This window comes from Sebastes fasciatus, chromosome 2 (genome assembly GCF_043250625.1).
Source record: "Sebastes fasciatus isolate fSebFas1 chromosome 2, fSebFas1.pri, whole genome shotgun sequence".
Classification (NCBI taxonomy): Eukaryota; Metazoa; Chordata; class Actinopteri; order Perciformes; family Sebastidae; genus Sebastes; species Sebastes fasciatus.
In genome coordinates this window covers 30,090,056-30,111,652 of record NC_133796.1, presented here as the reverse complement: position 1 = coordinate 30,111,652, position 21,597 = coordinate 30,090,056, and the positions used below count along the sequence as shown (strand labels likewise).

The 21,597-nt window shown below is 40.4% G+C and overlaps 1 protein-coding gene across 4 annotated transcripts in view; it reads left to right on the top strand.

The window, feature by feature from the left end:
* The window catches only part of rnf111 (ring finger protein 111), a 35,254-nt gene that overhangs the window by 1,574 nt on the left and 12,083 nt on the right, over window positions 1-21,597 (top strand). For all 4 annotated transcript variants that reach the window (XM_074618193.1, XM_074618185.1, XM_074618170.1 and 1 more), the window contains exons 3-5: window positions 3,165-4,124; window positions 8,738-8,870; window positions 20,247-20,401. In XM_074618193.1, the coding sequence (XP_074474294.1) occupies window positions 3,248-4,124; window positions 8,738-8,870; window positions 20,247-20,401 (1,165 nt within the window). In that variant the 5' untranslated portion in view covers window positions 3,165-3,247. The remainder of the gene's footprint in view (window positions 1-3,164; window positions 4,125-8,737; window positions 8,871-20,246; window positions 20,402-21,597) is intronic.

Here is a 21,597-nt window from a genome sequence, read left to right as displayed (position 1 = left end):
CCTGTTTTAGTTTTGACCAATTTGTTGCTGCATTAAAAAGGTTTACACCTGAATTGTAATTCCTGTTAGTTTTGAAGATGTTTTGGAGAAGTTGCTGGTGTACGATTTGTTATTTTAATGATAAATAACAATTCACAAATTGTATATCTATGTATCTATGTTACATTTTGTTTTACAAAGTTAGGAAAGCAATGTTTGAGTCAAGCCTGATGTTACCTTACACATAAAAGAATGATCCCAGTCACTTCCACACAGTGAGGCATACAGCTTATTTATTAAACACATGGTATCAGATCGGTACTCTGTATCGGCCGATAACCAAAGCCCAGGTATGGCTATCGGTATCGTGACTGAAAAAGTCAAATGCAGTCCAATACAAATACACTGCAGCAAACACTATACCAGGAATCTTGTTGTGTTACATTTTTTACTGAGACTGACAGAGAGACTGTGATAGAAAGACTGTGACGGAGAGATGTGTCCTCTTATAAAGTCTATACGACTCTTGAATTTGCCAACAGCTGTACCACAATGGAATAAAAATGTCTTACAATGCCTTAAATGCAGATGGGCTTTGTTTATAAGCAGTTTGATTGTGATGAAGGTAAGATTACATAGGGATGTTGAAAGACGCAAGACATCCAAATTCCTTAACGTTGTGAATAGTGTCGTTTCAGCCAACAATGTGGATGAGACTAGCAAAGCATTGGTTTTATTTTCATGAGTTGCGTTACATCACTTGTGCTTCCAGATGGCCAAATAGACGGGGTCAGTACAATATGTTCCTAAATCACTAGCTGAAATAGTAGCTCCATGATTTTGTTTTCTGATTACATCATATCAAGAAGTGTGGTTGGCTTGTTGCTGTGGGCGATATCACCACGTGCATATAGTGCATTAAGCCTGCAGTCGTCTTCACACTGTCCCCAACGTCATTAAAACACACTTCATCAGTGGACATCACTGCAGATAGGCAACGGGCCGTTGTGATTAATGACACTGTGGTATCTGCAATAGCGATATCCATAAAAATTTTGATCACTCCAATTAGGAGCGATCAAATTTAATGTTTCTGCTATGGAATTTGTTTTTGCAACCCATGAACTCTGTCTGTGTATGTATGTGTGTGTGTGTGTGAGTGTGTGTATGTGTGTGTTTGCCTAAAATGCAGGATCGGTGTTGGAGCAAATCAAAGTGTTAATGGATTAGTAGTAGCTGTATAAAGCCTGAACTATTAGAGATCCTTGGTGAATTGAATTGTGATCCAGGTACACTACATACACACAGCAATATCACAATATCTTGCTCATGATAACAATGATATTACCATTGGATCATATTGGATATGAGATATATTGCGAGAAAATCTAGTGTACATCAGGATATCTGTAAAACAGAGGACGAGTACATACCCATAAAATATCACAGTTAAATATGTAATAAACAAAATGTATTCATTGCATTAAAAAGAGCTTTCAGGTTTATTGACAGCTGAGGGCACAGAGACTTTTTTCTTTCTTACACCTTTTCCCCATTATTGTAATCCTAATCAATGCTAACACCACTTATGACTGGCAGAGGGTGTAGTTAGTCATAATGTGCCATCTGAAAATACATATGGAGTCTTAACAGAGACACAAACATTTTGTTGTATTATTTACGAAAAAGCCTGTATTTCAGCAATGCTGGAATTTGGCGTTGCTCCGGGAGACCTTACACCGCTGTGAAAAATCTTCCTCTGCAGCACGCCTAAAGAGTCCCTTTCCCTAGGGAGTTATTTGTTGGTGCACACACTCAAATATAGACAGAACTGTCTCAAAGTCATGACATAAACATGAGAATCGGTTTCATGGTGGATATCCCCTTTGGGATCACATATTAATTTAGTCTGATTGATGCGTTTCGTGGAATCAACAATAAAGCAAACACATCGGTATTGACTCAGCCATTAATTTTGACTCAGCCTGTGGGTATTTATTTTCTATCTTTAATCAGCAGCCTTGGGTCACGCTGTCTTAATTTGCACTAACAAACAGATTGACTGTTAGTGAATGAACGCATTGCCCCACATTGAACACCATGAAGTATCGTCATGGGCGTATTAATGTTTGTTTTTAGGTCTGCATGCTGCTGATTGATCAGTGATAAACTAGAAAATAATGTGTTATGAAATTTTAGTAATTGATCATTTGATATGCTCTACTGTAGGTTAATTTCTAAAGGGCTGATGTTGAACAATTTAGTGAAGACTACATAATGAGAACTGCTGACAAATTTAAAGATAGATGCAGTAGTCTGTAATCAGCTATTAAAGGTTCAGTGTGTAGAATTGGAGCAAAATATTAAAAATAGTTATTTTTATAAAACGGTCACTATATCCTGACAGTAGTGCATGAGACAGGTAATCTGAAAAAAAATCATGTGCCTCTGTGTCCTCCGGTGCTCCTAATGGCATCTACAAGATTTCACAGACCGGAGGAAAACAACCAATCAGTGCCGTCTCTGAGCAGCTGTCAATCACTCACAAACTCCGATCAAACGGTCAAACGAGGCAGCGCTCATCAAATATGAATCAATATTCTGTTACTGTAATGCTTCTTTCTCGCCTCAAATGTTTTAAGAAACATCTTGTAGTGTACTGTTTAGCTGTAAAATGAGAAAGTTTGTGACCCGGCAGCCATGTTGAGAACAGTTGAGGAAATACCAAGCACCGCCCACCAGCCAGAGCACACATTCTCATTTTACAGCTAAACAGTACACTACAAGATGTTTAAATGATGAACACATTTGAGGTGAGAAATAGGCATTACAGTAACGGAATATTAATCATAGTGCATCAGCACTGCCTAGTTTGACCGTTTGATCAGAGTTCGCGAGTGATTGACAGCTGCCTCCGCTGAATAAACAGCCAATAGGAACTGAAATGACCTGTGAGTCTCCTGTCACGTAGATTTTTTAATGCCTGAAAACAGAGCCATGAGGAGGTGCAGAAGTCTAGTTTTCTCTCAGAACACTTAATATGCTGAAAGGTTATTATGGAATACAAAATATTCTGCCTACTGCAGGTTTAACTGATTTTTAGGCTCCTAAGGTCTTAATCCTGTCACTGACTTAATGATTTGTCTTGAGCTCCTGTAACTCTTTTCCTTTCTTCTTTTTTTCAGGTTTTGTGAGATGCAGCACATAGCCACCTAGGAACTGATGCGAGTGCACTTTCCGTTTGCCCTTTGAGGACGGACCTGCCACCATGAAGAGTGAGGTGCCATCTGAGGCCCCCAGCAGACAGGAGCATCTGAAGGAGCCACTGGTGAACCCAGAGCCCATGGAGGCAGCCAAGAGCTTCCCTAGCAACATGGAGGTGATTGGAAAGGCAGGCAGCGAATTTGAAACCCTGTGTGAGTCCAGGCATCGGCCCCTGAGGGACACAGGGACACATAGAGACCCAGAACGGACCCTCCCTGGGCGCAGAAAAAGAAAAGGCCAACAGGCGGGGCCGTCAGACTGCTCGCTGAAGGAGGGCCACATCAGTGAGAGTTCACTGGCCCCTCAGCGTCCCAGAGTAGAACTTTTACAGCACCCAAGCGAGGACGAACACAATCACGAGTCCTCTTTTAGTGACTGTGCTTCCTCCCCTTCCTCGAGCCTGCGATTCGGGGACTCGGACACTCTCAGCTCAGAGGAGGAGGGGGAAGCTGGAGCAACAGGGGGCCAACACAAGGCTCCTGCCCTGACAACAGGAGGAGCCGCTGGAGTTGGCCTGCGCCCTGTTCTGGGTCGAACTCGGGGGAATCGCTCTCATAAGTGGGTGCGGTCTGAAGCTGAGCCAGTGCTGCTGAAGCGGCCGTGTCTGAGCGGCCGGCGGCCTCTACATAGGAAGCGCTTTGTGAAAACAGCTCCTGGAGGGGGTCAGCGGACTCAGAAGCAAAAGGAGCGACTACTACTGCAGAGGAAGAAACGTGAAGTGATTGCACGTAGGAAGTATGCTCTACTCCATAGCACCAGTAGTTCCAGCGAAGAGCTGAGCAGTGACTCTTCCTCCCCCACTTCTACTGAAGCAGAAGATGAGCTGTATGTTGATGTCAGCAGCACTAGCAGCCAGCCCAACAGTGCTACTGTAGCCACAGGTAACCGCCCCTCTATTACAGGTATATCTTTGTGTTGCATTGTATTCTCTGTATATATCTAACAACTCTTGATTTACAGCATTTGGTGGCATTGTAAACCAGGAGAGAAGGCTTACGTAGCATAACGCTATGTGATTGCACTGTGATCACCATAAGACCGTGGACTACAGAGGCCAGACTATGCAATCAGGATCAGTCATTATGGGTTGTATTCAATGTATGAAATTAACTTTTTTGTCTAATTATGTGTCCTAAAGCTCATAGTCACCAGGATCTCTAACGTTGCCAAAAAAAACACACAATCCAGTATGAATTAACATTTTAATTGAAGGATGTTGATGCACTGTGAATTAATATGCACCGAAAAGCAGAACAGAAAAACAGAAATGGCTGGTGAAGAGGTTGAAGAGAGTGTTGTGCAACTTGCAATAGCAGCTGGATTTAGGCTTTTAATCGCAGAAAGGTTGTTAGTGTGGTATATTGTTTTAGAATTTAAATAAACTTAATAGGCATTCATTGTCAGAATTTATCAAACTTTTTAAACCTCAGACTTCCAGTTCCCTTCCCTTCTGTACAATCAGAAATGAATTGTCTATAGCAGAAGTGTGATTACGTTAAGCGATCTCACTTAATGTGTGTTTACTGAAGCAGGATAAAGAGTCAACCAGAGAAGGGGAAGTAAACGGAGCACTCACCTTGCCTAGTGTTTGGCTGTAGTGAAATAGGGCTGCAACAAAGGATTATTTTCATTGTTGATTAATCTATCATTAATCAATGATTTGGTCATGTCAGAAAATAGTGAAAGATGTCGATCAGTGTTTCCCAAAGCCCAAGGTGACGTCCTCAAATGTCTTGTTTTGTCCACAACTCAAAGATATTCAGTTTACTGTCACAGAGGAGTAAAGAAACCAGAAAATATTCACATTTAAGAAACTGGAACCAGAAGATTTTGAATCTTGAAATTACTCAAACAAATTAATCGATTACCAAAAAAGTTGGCGATTAATTTAATAGTTGACAACTAATCGATGAATCGTTGCAGCTCTACAGCAAAAACATGCTCACAAATAGCTCTTGCCCTCCACATGGCAGCCTATTGCTGCTGTAGTGTGTCCCAAATCTATGTAAAAAAAACAACAACAACTAGGTGAAAAATGTAAGAAATAATTTTGACTTCCGTTTCCCATGAACATGATAAATGTTGCAACATACATAAGAATATTGTGTGTATGTATTTGTACTGGCTTGGGCAAAGCTGATAGAGGAATAGCTGCTCCCCTCTGCTTTTTATGGCCACACACCTGGCAGGCTGTAATGGAAACTGCAGCCCTCTGTACCTGCTGGAACAACCGGTTTATACGGCTCCTAAATCTAAACTTTATGCTCTCATTCTCATCAAAGTTGTACAGCACAGTGTGCATAAGAAAGGCTCCTTCTGTCTAAATCTGATCTTAACTGTTCCAGCATTTACAACAGGAGTCAGTATATCCTTTAAAAAGCCCCACCTCTACCTGGGCTCATTGTTTTCCTCGTGTAGCCATTTAGCCTCAGCAATATTTCTGCTGCTGTGGCCCTAGGGGAGAATGGAAAGTTAGTTGTTGTGCCTCTATGGTGGGAGGCAGGTGGGAGAAAGCCTTTGCATAGAAACAGCAGGTCTCGCAGGGAAAACAAGGCATTTGTTTACAGCAGGGGATGGCATGGAGGCAAGTGATGAAACCTGCCCTCTAAATGTCCAGAGTTGGAGCAGGTGTAAATGAATCCTACTGCACACATGTGATGATTTGCCACACTAAATTATTGGCAGTTACAAAGGATGATTGTTCAGTCTCAAGCATATTGCATGTCCTGTTGCTACCAACCGATCAAGTGGCTGATTGGACTTCAGAAAGTCGTCAACTTTTTTGCATTTTTTTTTTCAGAATTTGTTCTAAAGTTTGGTCTAACAGCAGTAGGTATTTTTTTTACCTAACCAAACACTGCACACATTGGTAACAATCCTCTACAAGTTGTAAGTAAGGTGTTGTTGTTTGTGTAACCCATCTGAAGACTTCACCAGAGTGCCAGGCAGCTCGTCTTGCAGAGGGTGCTAAGCAGCAGTTCTCAGGAGACGATTGGAATAGAAATCACACTGGGGAATTATAGCAAGGCACTTACTGATGTTCATGAAAACACAGTATACACTTCCGCAGCAAAGGATTTAGTTACTTTGTTAATCACTCACACGAGTAATGTACCTTAAAACTTGTGTGTTTGTTATTTTAAAACCTGTTAGCCAGCGTTCCCAGTTCACATTTGGCTTTCAGCTGTTGATTGAATTTAGTAAAAGGCTTTGCTCACAGTCACTGTACTGGTAATCTACTATCTGCCATAAAACGTTGGTTGAAGATTTACATTGAAGTCTTAAAAATGTGGGAGAGAATTAGTAACTTTGACTCATACACTATGAGTCAACAACTCTCACTTTACACTGAGAAACTGTGACAGTAATTGGAAACAGGCATGACACTATAAGATCAAATAAACCTTTGCTGTCTGTAGGGCTGACTCGAATGCTTCAAAGCTTCGACCGTTGCCATGGTATTCGACCTCAAAATCACTATTCGAATGCTTCGTTTTTAAAAATGTTTATATTGAAGTATGTAATAATAATGCATAAATCCCAAATAGCCCATGAAATAAGGAATAACCCCACAACATTATTCATTATTCATATTCAACATTCATTATTATTAGTTATTCTCAGATGGATATCGCTGTTTGTTGTGTGTAGAGGTGCATGTGTGTGTACAGTAGGGGGCAGTGGCACTGAAACGGGGGGAAATGGAGACAGACAGACAGAAGAGCATAGCCCAAAAAATGGTATTCGGGGCAGCCCTAGTTGTCTGCTACTATATGCTGTATATCAGGGGTCTCCAACAAGTAGCTCGTCCCCTGTTTCTGAGTGGCTCGCTAGAGGTTCAAAGAATATGTACATAAATTTGATAACACAAATTCACTTTGTAACACTGTTTAAATTTCTATTCAATACTTCCGGCTCGTAGCAGTCTACTAACGGAGAGGGTAAAGGAGCTGAAAACGACGCTCAAAAGACAACAAGTCTCTGTTTACCAAACTGATGAAGAAGGCCAACACAACAAAAGAGGCTTCGTTCAGTGGCGTACATCCTAACGAAACACAAAAAGCCCTTCGCTGTAATAGAGGTGATGACTGCGGTGGCTGAAATGTTATTAAAGGACCATAAAAGAAAGACAGAAATTATATCTGCTATTGGCAATGTACAACTTGGTGCTATGAGTTGATCTTGGCCACTTTAATTTTGTCAAATCAGCTCTTAGAGGAAAAACAGTAGGAGACCCCTGCTGTATATGATCTTCATCACTGGTGGGGACTAAAATAATATAGTTATGCCTGAGCTTAAAATGAACCTGTAGATTAAGCTGTGTGTTCAGTTATAGAAAAAAACACAACACAGAATCTATTTGGGAAGGCAATACCCCCAATTGGCCCCCCATGGTCTTGGCAGCGGCTCCATTAAGAAGGCTAGGGTGAATGATGCGTTTGTCTCAAATTAGTTTGCCTGTGATGAACTTGGCCCCTTAATACACACGCAGGACCTCTAGAGGTGAAGTATTGACAGGGATCTTCATTGAGTTCATGTGATCAGTTTAATTTAGAAATATCCACAACACCTATCTCATTTTGAAATATGAAAGATTGTTTGAAAGAATAAATAATTACAGCGTACTGGTGTGTAAATCATGAAATTGAAATTTAAAAAACTCATCCGCAAACCGTATGGACAAATAGTAGGTGATAAATAAACATTTTGGTGCTCGAGTCTTTGACTGTTGCAGTCTTTACAGTCAACTATGGTGCCACGATACAAGTTTTTAAAAACACTGAGTGCTCCTTTTATGAAAATTGTGATAATTTCAAACCAAAATGTTCAAAGAAATAGTCTTTAATTATTGTCATTGAGAAAATAACTACCCTCAACTCTCTTCTTTCTGATCTCCTATTGCAACCATCTAGTCTTAGTGAACACACCTGAGGGGGCTCTTGTGGTATTTAGTCCAGGCATAGATGAAGGGAGATCTAGTGCACAGGGAACCAATCACAGGGCAGATTTGGGAACGGTGACGGAAAAAAACCAATCCCAGTGCAAACAGAGTTGAGCACTGATGACCTACATTTCTCCTGTTAAACTGTTGAGCCTGATGATACTGCTGTTAGTATTTCTCCAGTTTCATCATGCTATCTGGCCACTTACACAACTTACTTGGTTTTGGACTAAGGCACTGAAAAAGAAAGGGAGAACTGTTTTTGTTTTTTTAAATAAAAGGAAGAGTGTGAAGTCTATGCTGTATGAGAGTAGATGCATATGACAGTATGCACAAACTGAAATATGTTTATTTGTACCCACCTTTAATGTGAAAAATTACTGATTAATAGATGTAAAGTGTCATAATCCAATGAAGAGTAGTTAGTCTACACGTTTTTGTTTCAAATATGTATTTTCTGTTGCTTTTATTGAAGTTGGCTGCTTTTCTTTTGCCTTTGTCAGATTGTGTGGTGTGTGTCTGTATTATACTAAATTCATCTGGTGTGCTCAGGTGCCCTGGATGAGGATGTGGTGGTGATTGAGGCAACTCCAGCTCCAGCTCCTGCTGTCCCGGCAAGCGAGGAGATCAACGTCACCTCAACAGACAGTGAGGTGGAGATCGTCACAGTCGGAGATGGTTTCAGGTAGGCATCTCAGCTTTTTCAGCAGGCATTGAAATAATGAGCTTCTATTAATTCAGCTCAACAGACAACGAATTTCAGTCATAGTGGTTTTTGCTCCTGCCAGTTATACTACGTTCCCCTGCCTTGTCTGGTTAACCACTAAGCTGAATGTCAGCCTTGTGTAGTTGATAACCTAACGCCACATTTCCACCAGATCCGGTGAGGTTCCGGCTTTACTAAATTGGCCGCTTGTGGCCGCTTCCCACTGATGACGTACTCTATCGTGGAATGCGCCTTTCGGTGCCTGGTTCTCTGCTCGCCGTTTCATACAGGAAACAACATGGCTGCTGGCTGGCCCATAAACTTCCTGTTATTCTGTCTAAACAATCCACCAAAATCTATTTCTGAAAGGATTTGTGGCAAGAAATAGGCAATGCCAGGCGTGTTTGCTGGACGGACTCCTTTGCATAAAGTTGAATCTAGTCTACTTTATGTAAATACAGAGCAGCAAACGCAGCGCAACCCACCTCCAAACTCACCGCAACACTCCCACCATGCACTGCGCGACTGCTTCTTCTGCTCTTCATAGGAAATTAATATAAAGCGTCGTCGCCGGATCTGGTGTAAATGTGCTGTTAGGGTATAGGGGTCTCTATCCATAACAGTATCTTGTATGAATTTTTATTGTTGTTGGATCACAACACCAGCAGGAAGGTTTGAGAACATATTAATTCTAGAAGTTCTTTTACCACTATGCAGTATACAGTATGTCAGCAGACAACATAAACACGTTTGAATGCATTAGTGAATTGTAACCGTGGACATGCCAGCCAACCTTATTGGCAGAGCTAAGTATTTATGATAACAACTTTATAGCACTTTTGTGAAACAACATAGAAAATGTTTATTAATGTGTTATAAAGAAATTGTATACAAAAGGATAAGAAAACCCTGTTCAACAAAGCAACAAGTGCAGGAGCAAGAGAGTTACAACAGGCATAGATGACCCTTTCCAGGTCTGCAGGAGATCAAAAATACTAGCACGATTAAACAACTTTTTTGGTGTTTTAGTTTTCCTATTGTGGGGAGCATCTACAGACTAAAATGTTTAGGACCTAATATTGGACCCTGAGGTACACCACAAGTATTATTACCAAATGAGGAACTAAACTTGCCTTTTTTAAGAAAGCAAAGTGCAACCTGCTTCCGTAATGGTCTTGTAATGTTTTATGCTGGAACCCAATGTAGTTTTGCATCCAGTAGGACTAAAATTAAACAGCAGATTGATGCAAAACCTGTAAATCTTTAGTAAAAAGTTTGAGAAATGTGGTTGTTTTTCAGAAATTTTCATAGCATTTTTCTCTTGTGAGTAATCAGGTCTGTTGGAGCCTGAGGACAAACTCTTCAGTATCTTTTGCATGACTGGTCATGTGGTGGTGTTCCCCTTTCTTTAGAGCACAAAGAACCCCCTTTCCCTGTGCTGCTATGCTAGCTGGTTATGTTATTTATGTGTTGTTTACTAGGGTAGTCTTTTGTCTTTTTAAAACAATAAGTTGCAATGTTTTATTATTAATGTCTGCTCTTAGTGGGGTTTTATATGTGAACTTGGATGTTAGTCAATAGTATGCCCTCTCGCTAGCAGAGTATCACTCATCCAATAATGTAGCACCAGTGTATGGGATTATCATGAGTCTGTCACACTTGTGATTGCGCTCGTGAAGCAACACACGGAAGCAGTGAATTTAGCAATATTCTGGCAAACCAGTGGGTTTGGAATAAATGCTGCATTTGGACGGACAGTGGAGTAGCTGATGTTGCAAGAGAAGTCGAAAAGTTTATATAGACATTTAGATTTCTTATTTCACTAGCCTATGAAACCTCTCCATTGATATATACTGTACACCGATCAGCCATAACATTAAGATTACTGACAGGTAAAGTGAATAACATTGATTATGTCGTTACAATGGCACCTGGCAGTGGGTGGGATATACAGTATTAGACAGCATGTGAACATTTTGAACTTTGAACTTTGTGTTGGAAGCAGAAAAAATGGGCCAGCGTAAGGATGTGAGCGATTTTATCAAGGGACAAATTGTGATGGCTAGTCGACTGGGTCAGAGCATCTCCAAAATTGCAGCTCTTGTGGGAGGTTCCGGGTCTGCAGTGGTCAGGACCTACCAAAAGTGGTCCAAGGAAGAAAAAACGGTGAACCGGCGACAGGGTCAGACCCGAGGCTCATTGATGCATGTGGGGAGCAAAGGCTGGCCCGTGTTGTCCGATCCAATAGAAGAGCTACTGGAGCTCAAATTGCTGAAAAAGTTAATGCTGGTTCCGACAGAAAGGTGTCAGGGTGCCTATGCTGTCCTAATGTTATGGCTGATCGTGTATTTTTACTTGGATTGATTCAACGTGACCATAGAATTTAAATAATAATTAAGCTAATTCCAAGATTATGAAAAAATCATCTGAGGCACCTAGTTTATTCCAATATCGAAGTGACCGTTGTTTGTGAAGTCTCGTTCCTTTCACTGTTGGTTTTATTGAAGTAGCTTCTATTCTATTACCGATGGGAGCCGTTGGTCTCAGGTTTTAATACTCGTTGAACCTTTTTCAGGGTGAGACACTAATGGAGGATTGGAGGTTGCGTCACTATGAATATTCTTGTTTTTTAATAGCCACACGGACGCTCAATTGTAAGTTAAATGCTCGCGTAAATGCCTTTAATTTGATCAAGACTGTAACCACGGTATGTGGGAGCAAATGCAGATTGCTGACTGCTTGTGTTTAAAGGTCTTTACTGTACAGCCGTTTTCTCATATGAACTCCGGAGAATCAGGTCCGGTCATTGTCCGGAGTTGCCCTTTCACACACGTAGCACACAACAGGAGATTGTCCGTGTCAGACGAGTTCTCACCTACTGGAAATATTCTGTTTGGTAGAGCGTGCTTGCAGTTCCTTGAATTTGTCTGTCGATTTTACCGTCGGCCCTTACAGACAAAAGTCTCAGAATCTTGTCTTGTCTCTCCAGTTAGACATTTTCGTTGGTGACTTTGTGTAAATGACCCCTCTTCTTCACCCTCGGATGTTTGTATTCTTCAGGTTTCGCGGCAGTCGCATGGAAATGTCATCAATACGCTAACACGTTCGCCGTGAATTCTCCGGACAGTGACCAGCAGTATTCACACATGGGCTCAATCGGACATTACACAGACGTTGTTCTAGGGAGCTTGCAGGGTGAAGTCTGTTTGTTGTCTGGTCCAACTGGACATTTGCGTTTTCACATACAGCTCCTACTGGTAATGTCTAGCTAGGTTCAGGGTTGCAGTGCATGTGTGAAAGGGGCTTATGGTTGTCAGGATGAAAGAGCAGAGGGCGGGTGGGGTGCTGCTGCTTTGCTCATGAATTCCATAGCTTACATTGCCCAGAGAAACTAGGCTGCATGCCTCGTTGTTTATAGCAGTGAAACGAAACCACATCACGCTGAAGGGACCTGCTCAGTGCCCATGTTATTTAACTCTTTCTATAAACGGCACAAATAAAGCTAACTGCTTCTGTGAATGATTAGGCGGTGTCATGGGTGGACAGCTTGAGAGGTAGCGGCAAAAAATGTCCCAAATGAGCAGGTTAAAGGGTCATTTAGTTATGTGCCACCTGCATATTAAAACCATATGTTACCATTACTAGTTTATTACTTGGTACTTAACACTAACGGTGACAGTGAAGAACAAGTGTCACAGGAAGTGAACAAGGGTTGGAATCACCAGAGGCCCCATGATATGATATTACCATGATACTTAAGTACTTACAATACGATCTTATTGCGATTTTAATTATTTTGCGATATGCTGAGTATTACAATAAGATATATTGCCATTTATTACCTTTCTTCAACCGCAAATTATGCAGTTTGTCAACATCTGTTTTATCTAATAAGATACAGTTTTGACTCTGTTCATCTCAGAGTTTTCATTCACATATCTTGAGGTCAAAGGTCAATGGACCCCTTTGAAAATGTCCATGCCAGACTTTCCTCGCCAAAATTCAGCGTAATTTTGGAGCGTTATTTACCATTCTTCCCGAGAAGCAAACATGGCATGGTTGATACCAATGGATTCTTTATGTTTTGTTCATGCTTCATATGGTGCCAGTATCTTCACGCTAGCTTTAAGAATGAGCCTGCTACAACCTCTGAAAGACAGAATAGTGGCCTTGTCCATCGGCGGGCCGTTGGATTGTTAATAGTTTATATAATAAAAGATTCATACCTGAAGTCTGTGTATCGATACGATATTGTCATTGCAAAATATTGTGATACTATGCTGTATCGATTTTTTTCTCCCACCCCTAGAAGTGAAACACATTTGGTATTTATTATTTTATAGATAAAATAACCATAGTGTTTCTATCCTATTCTCTAGCCTATTTACTAGAAAGCAGGTATACTTTGAATGTTTTTTATTAATTTCTATAATGTGTGAAAATCAGTTTGGAGAGGCTTGAAACGAGCGTGAGGTAGTTAATAATTTTCAGTAACCATTGTCAAAAAATCTCAACTACCATTTTAAGTAGACACACACAGTGGTATGAGTTTTTCACTGGTAATGACAGTGATCTATGATACTGAGAGGTTGCAGAGGAAAATGTCTGACAAGCTACTTGCTCACTGGGATATCTCTGACAACAAGATCAGTACAGAGCCGATGTACATCAATCACTACCTGTGAGTAACTTAAAATACGTTCTATACCAGAACAAACTGTACAGCCAAATCCATATCATGGCTACCACATCATCGTATAGATCAACCTAACTGGTGTCGTTCTTTTTAAATGTTAAATAAGGTAGTTGATGAGGCCTAAATAGATATGCAGAGGATTAATAAGTGGACAATGTAAGAATCTGTTTCTCAGATATAGTATAATAATATAATATTTACAGTGTGAGAGCAATACATTAGATAGATACCTCCCACTGACGTTCTCTGCAGCCCACTCCATTTTCCTCACCCCATTGAGAATCTTATTTCCCCATTCTCATAATATGACTTCCTGTCTCAATACTCCCCTAATTCCTCATGTAGGCGATTATGCAGCTGTGTTAGCCTCTATCGGTATCCCCTTTTTAATCTTTCCTTCTTCCCTACTTTACATTAATGTATCAGTATTATCTGAAAATAGTTCCCAGACCAGAAGTGATCGCAACCGGCTTGGAATGCTACAGCTTGTCTAATCTTCCTGTTTTCCCGGCTGTCAAAGATGTCCTAGCTCGCTGGAGAATGCAGGGATGAGCTTCCCTGAAGGGGGGATGGGCGGGAGGAGGGCGGGGAACCAAAGGCCAACAGATTGAGCAATGAAAGCTTTGTTGACACCGCCAATGGTCCGTGTTTGTGTGCAGTTTATGTCCATATAGGCACAATACATGTGCACGCATAGACAAACACACACATGATGTATGATGGCCCTGGCTTTTGTTGGTATTGTAACAGTGTGTTGAGGATAACTCAATTAAGTATGGATTGATTCCCCCTGATCCCTCTTATTTAATTCTGTCTATGTGGAAATACCAAGTCCATTATGATATTTACTAACCTTCATGAGGGTTATAGTGTTCAGTTTTTTGTTGAAACTGTTTTAGAGACGTTCAACTTTATGGTCATACAATACAGTTCAACAACACCCTCCAACTCATCCTCCAGAATTATCGTAAAGTTGAATCAACACAGTTTCAACAAAAACTCAACATTATAACCTTCATGGCGGTGGGAGTTATTGCAGGACAGTTGTATTAGACTGTAGAGCTGCAGCAATTAATCAAGTAGTTGCCAACTATTAAATTAATCGCCAACTATTTTGATAATTGATTAATCGGTTTGAGTATTATTTTTTTGAGAAAAACAGACAAAATTCTCTGACTCCAGCTTCTTAAATGTGAATATTTTCTTGTTTCTTTACTCCTCTATGACAGTAAACTAAATATCTTTGAGGTGTGGACAAAACAAGACATTAGAGGACGTCATCTTGGGCGTTGGGAAACACTGATTGACATTTTTCACCATTTTCTGACATTTTATAGACCAAACAACTAATCAATTAACAATGAAAATAATCGTCAGTTGCTTCCCTATTAGACTGCATTAGTATTAGCTAGGTGTGCCTAATAAACTGGCCACTGAGTGTAGGTTGTCCTATATAATTCAGCTGCACAATGCACACGTAGCCTCAAGTAGATAAAGAAAATTCTCTCTTTTCCTGTGGTGTTAGTGTCTAGTAGTATTTTTCTTTCATGTCTGTGGACAGAGGGTTGTCTGTCTGTGACTTGATTTGGACAGTGTCCCCTCTTCATCCCCAGCTTGTACAAAATGTGCAAGTTCAAATGCAGTTTTCAACCAACAGCAGCATGTTAGGGACATGGTGCGAAATGTTGCTGAAATCGGGGCAAAGCAACCGTTTCTAACCCAAACCTGCTCTTCTCACGTTGCTCAGTGACATGCTTTCAGTATGGATATGTTTAATTTGAACTGCTGCTGGCTGTTTATTTGTTCGTGTCGCTCTGCAGTTCGCTCACTTGCGAAGCAGTGCATTAGGAGAACATTCCAGTGTTTTAACAGTGCACTGTGGGCGTGTTTGGCAGCGGTTCTACCCAGAGCGCTGTGAGTTACAATAAACAAGGATTAAGCAGCTGATATGGTATAAAAAGAAAAACCTTGATCAGCCCCTGCCCTGATTCTGCATATCAGCTCAGGATATGCTTAGTAGTAGGGTCACAAAACTTTTTGAATGTCATTAGACTTTCTGTGACTACGACCCATACTGCCATCAGGATTCCAGTGTATCCATGTACAAAACAGTAATGTTGTGCCTGAATTTGAGATAGCTACAAACAAACAGGTATGGAAGTCACTTGCATTGAATGTCTAATCCACAAACATATCCCGTCAACCTCAAATACTATTCCACTCAAGTTGGAGATTAAACTGACGTTCAATTTGCAGTTTTAAAGGTGCTAAATTCGATATTCAGAGCATTAATATAGCAGCAAACAACTATTGTCTATGTAAAGATATAGAGTTGTAATGTCTACCTGAGCAGAGAATGAAATCACTCTCCTTCTGTGTGTGTTTTAATCCGAGCTTCTTATCACTTTTCGCGGTTGTTTGCATTGTTAGCACTGATAGCGTCGTTAACCGTCGCCATGTTGAGAGCTGTTGAGAGGCAATAGAAAGGCTTCCCAATCCTGTATTTGGCACCTTTAAGTCACTTTAAATCCAAATTTAACTTGAACAAAACACATGGCAGCGGTCGTAGCCCGAAACAAAACCTTGTACTCGATTACGCTCACATATTCATTGGCTGTTTATCATATTTATAACCTGTCTTTATTTATACATTATATATATTTAACTATATATTTTCTTTCTTGCATTATAAAAGGTTCAGCAGTTTATCGTCGATTCATATTTGCCGCTAAGTAAAAGTACATTTTATGAGGCAGTTTTGTATGTATATATCACCTCGCGTTTGATAAGGATGGGCTCAAGCAAAATGTGAAGGGCTTGCAATGCCGCTCTGTAATTATAATGAGACGTTGCTGAAAGTTCAAAAGTGACGTCATCGTATCCTTAATTGTGAAGACAAAATATATACTTTCATCATTGCAAAGCTTGATTGCTCAAATTGTTTACCACACTTACACAGTGCTATTCCTGCTGTGTATGATCTCATTCCTTTTGACTCCCACACCAGTAGTTTACTCTATATTACTGCAGCCCTCAGCCCTCCTCTGATCCCCGGGGCACATGGCTCACATCACTTCGGTTTGGCACAACCTCAGGTTTGCCAAGCCACCCATTCCCTTAGTGTTCATGTTTACAATGTATTGTTTTCCTCTTGGCAAACCCCCCCTCCTCCCTACCCTCAGGAGATCATGGTGGTAAACAGATATTTACAAAATAATCCCAGGTCTACTTAATTAGGAGCCCCTCCCTAGTGGCTCGCCTGCTCCCTGGGATCAACCCAGAGCTGAGCAGCCTGGCCAATTATACACCAACACAACCACCATGTGCCCTCTCTGCATACCCACCCTCAATGCTGTGTGTTTAGTGGGTAGTCACAACTGTGTGTGTGTATATATGCATGCGTATGGGCACGAGTTTGCTTTAGCGATTTGTGAAATATGAAAGCTAATAAGCTTCCTCCTCCTCTATTCCACTTGCATTGTGCAGCGTGTCTCACAGGAAATTGAATTGGAAGCAGACAGTATGAGCTGATGGGAATCCCCCTTATCACAAACAGCAGCGAGAAAGGCATTTCCTCAGTTAAAACGCATCTGAGGAATGTGATCAAAGCTCATAATCTTTCAGCGTAAAGAGGAACAGATCAGTAATTTAACCAATCCATAACATCACATGCTATTATTTATGCATTTACACTTTTACAGTATAATCTTTGAGTCTTTGAGCTCATGTACTCACATTTTGATCATCAATAACTAAGACACCAAATATTTGTTGTATTCCATGTTATGAATGGCTCCATTAGAGCTGCAACTCATTATTTTCATTGTTGATTAATCTGTTGATTATTTTCTGAATTAGTTGTTTCGTCTATAAAATGTCAGAAAATGGTGAAATATGTTGATCAGTGTTTCCCAAAGCCCAAGATGATGTCCTCAAATGTCTTGTTCTGTCCACAACTCAAAGATATTCAGTTCACTGTAGGGTTTGTGCAAAATAGTAATGCCTCTATGGCAATATGTATTTAAAATGACCAACATGGGTCTTCATCAGGGACACTGATGAAGATGGAATGAGCACAGTACACCTGAAGGATCCAAAGAGCTCCTGTATGTGATCACCACCACTAATTCCAGTTATTGAAGTTATTAAAATAGAAAATCATAATAGAAGACAAACATTTCTGTAAGTTTTGCTAAAAGTTTAGCTCCATAAAGACAGGACCAAAAATGTAATTATTGATACAATAATTTTTTTTTTCAATTGTTTCTTTTATTGCTAATTTTATCAAGTGCATAGTTTCCATTCATCTAGTCCTTGTACCCACTTTTTCCTGTTTACAGTGGTGTGTAGCCTGTTTCCATTGAGGGAAGGTCTGCGAGCAAGTCATTTTTTTGAAATATATTGGAGGGGATCTACTCCCAGCACCACAAACAATTTTGAGAATGTGCATGTTTTCCTCTCCTTGAAGGTCTGGGAAACACAAAGGCTAAGACAAAGACACATTATGTTACATATGCATTGACTCCAAGAGCCAGTTGAAAGTTTTCAATTCACCTGTCTGTCTTTGGTCTGCAGGAAACCCATGCAAACACAGTGATTTATTGAACCATTTCATCATTTCTTATGTTTCTATGATTTAACCAACAAGAATCACTGAACTAGTCCTTGGTTTAGTTTGACACACCAAAAGCTTCGTAGCTACGATGAAGTTGTGGTTAACAGGGCAGTGCCTTTTCTTTCTGCTCCTGTGCATTTGTAACCACTCTCAGGGAGCAGCAGTGAAATCCCCTAGCCACAAAGCTCCATGGTATCCGGCTTTACGGCACTCACATATAGTCTCCAGTCTCTTGTCCCTCGAGCTCATCCCTCCTCCCTCTCATCACCTGGCTTTACGGCACTGTGGGGGGAAATGCAGCTATTCCCTGGCCTCTCACTTCAGTTTCAGAGAGCGAGGTATCAGAGTGACAGGATCCTTTGAGAGGTAAATTAAAAGGAAGAAAAGAGGATGGGCCAAAGGCAGGACAAGAGAGGTACAGAGCATTGGAGCGAGATATAGGAAAAAGGAAGGTGGGTGGAACGAATGATGAGATTTAGATGGAGGTGGTGGAGGCAGAGCTCCATGATGGGCCCCCAGAGAGAACAAGCTATGGTCGTGTCTGACAGAGCTAATCTAAACATTTATAGTCACAGTGTATGTTTGCTTATGTGCTAATGTTTTTGAGTCAAGTTGTGTACTGGGTCTACATAGTCCTACCATCCTTTCCAGCAACTCACAAAGCCAGACTGATTTGATACTCCCTTAACAGGAAAATCAGTTTGGACCACAAACTGTTACACGATCAATTGTGATACATAAAGCACCGTCATATACATGCACATACATAATTAAGACACGTACGCTAAGCTTCGGATTTCCATTTCCGTTTCAGGTGTATGTGTTGTGTTCAGCTAAACCTACCATAAGTCTGAGCTGGCATTCCTTGTGAGTGACTCCCTGACGAAGGCTTTATGCCGAAGCGGATTCTCTCATTTTTTTATGTTTAAAAAATGTTTTAAATTGTCTAAATGTTCTGATGTAAAATACAAAGACTGTCTTTACATGGATTCCTTGGTTTGCGCCTGTTGTCATGCTAGAAATACAATTCACACTAAACAAGGGCCTCTATAAGTAATCATATGAGGATCGATCATCATGTTAGCTCCCAAAATTAAATAAACTGCGCCAGGTGTGATATTGACACTTTGCACTCAGAGTGCCAGCTGTGTTGCACAAAATCAAGCCCTCTCTCTATAACCTTCCATTACTGTGGACATCTAGACGAGAGCTGCAACGATTAAGCAATTAGTTGTCAAGTATTAAATTAATCGCCAACTATTTTGATAATCGATTAACCTGTTTGAGTATTTTTTTCCCAAATTCTCTGATTCCAGCTTCTTAAATGTGAATATTTTCTGGTTTCTTTACTCCTCTGTGACAGTAAACTGAATATCTTTGAGTTATGGACAAAACAAGACATTTCAGGACGTCAACTTGGGCTTTGAGAAACGCTGATTGACATTTTTCACCATTTTCTGACATTTTATAGACCAAACAACTAATCGATTAATCAAGAAAATAATCAACAATGAAAATAATCTTTAGTTGAAGCCCTACTGTATTTTAAACATGTCAAACACAGATGTAAATAATAACGTTAATAAAAGCACCATTCCATGTATGTGTGTCAGAGCTAGAGGACGCTGGGATTATACTGACATACCCAAATATGTTAGAGACATTATTAATGCATCAATGCTTTTCCTGTTCTGTCAAGATGTCCGTAATGAAGAAATGTGAATTCTCAGTTTGTTTAGACAGTGTGGTTCTATTTTTCTCACAAAAGGTAAATGTGACAAATGACCTAATTGACTACAAAATAGTTTTTAGAGACTGCAGTAAGAACTACTATACTCACTAGGTACCAGATCTAAATGCTTTTGTCAGAATAATCCACTGTTGCTTCTTCACCTACCTTTGCACCAGCCGCTGTCCTGGAAGTGAGCCGGAGAGTCTGGCTCTGGTGAAGCAAACGCTTCACTGAGCTGTGAGAATATTCCTGATGAGACCAGCGGTCCTCTACTGCTGCAGTTGGCCGTAATATTTTTTTTTATGTCTACAGGTCACGCTCAGTGGGGGGTCTTAGCCGGATTTGGAGTAATAGTTGCTCCCAGAATCGTCTCCAGGAGCCACGGGGACGTCACCGACTCTCCACCGTCATCCAACCACTGCGTCAGAATGCTGGGGAGGTGGTGGACCTCACTGTCGATGAAGATGGTAAGAATACACGTAGTCAAAACTCCTTCATCCAAGTACTTTTTTAACTTTGTCTGTTTAAAGGATAACTACGCACAGTTTCACCACAGGTCTCACTTTTCAAGTCATCTGCCAGCAGTGATGCCTTAATATGTTGCTATGTCTTCTGCTGCATATTCTTTGGTAATTTCTCAAGTCATCAGTGATATTAGCTTTGAATTTATACAGTCAAAGCCGTGACATTAGTGACAAGGTGAGGAAATACATCTTAACAACTTTAATGTCACGAAGGTGCTTCACAAAGGTTGACATGGAGCTCTTTTTTGGTCACTTCACCCTGAAGATAGGAGCTTTAAGCCCTGCCCCTAACTGTTTACTACAAGAATAACATGTTGTATTCAATTACTAGTTGTTTTTTCTTTTCAACTCATCCCCCACTCGGTCGCAGTGTGGACATCAATGGACTGGTTGGCAGCTCAGATCCTTCTGGACTCACAATTACACTCTTTAACTCTGGCAAAGTACATCTTTTGTACATGTAACTCATAATAACATCCATTTTGCACACCTTACATCAATTTGCACATTGTATGCATGCACATGTTTAAAGGGCATACTTTAACTTATTACTCTTATGTCAGTAGTGGTGTTAAGGATATTTGATTCTTTGCACTATTCATGTTCAGAGCAGGGATAAATAAGGTATCTATCAATTTCTATTGACGGAGCAATCATAAAATATAGTTTTAGAAATGTGCTAACGATAGCCGTTAGCAAAAAATATATTTTAGAGCCTGATATTTTGGTACCTAAGTAGTTTAAATCAACTAATAAACTAAAAATGGGTTGTTATTATGCTTTAAATATTAACACTAATGTGAATCACTTAACAACTCAGTGATAAGAATAAAGAGTGTGTTGTTCTACATTAACCCCTTTTTACTTTATTTGCTGTAACCTTATGCATTTGTGTGACTTTCTTCATCAGCCAACGGCCATGACTGATAGTAAAATGGTAAAGCAGTGAGTATTAGAGTATTTGCATTTCTGAGGAGAAAGAGGGGAAATTAATTTGTGAATATGAAAAGCACACACTGGAATGCTAATAAGGTCCGATCTTCTCCTCGGCTGCTAAGCCTCTGCAGACAAGTACACACATGCTTTAGTCCAGGCTAGGGTTATTTCTTCCAAGTTGGATATGAGGTTGTCACATGAAT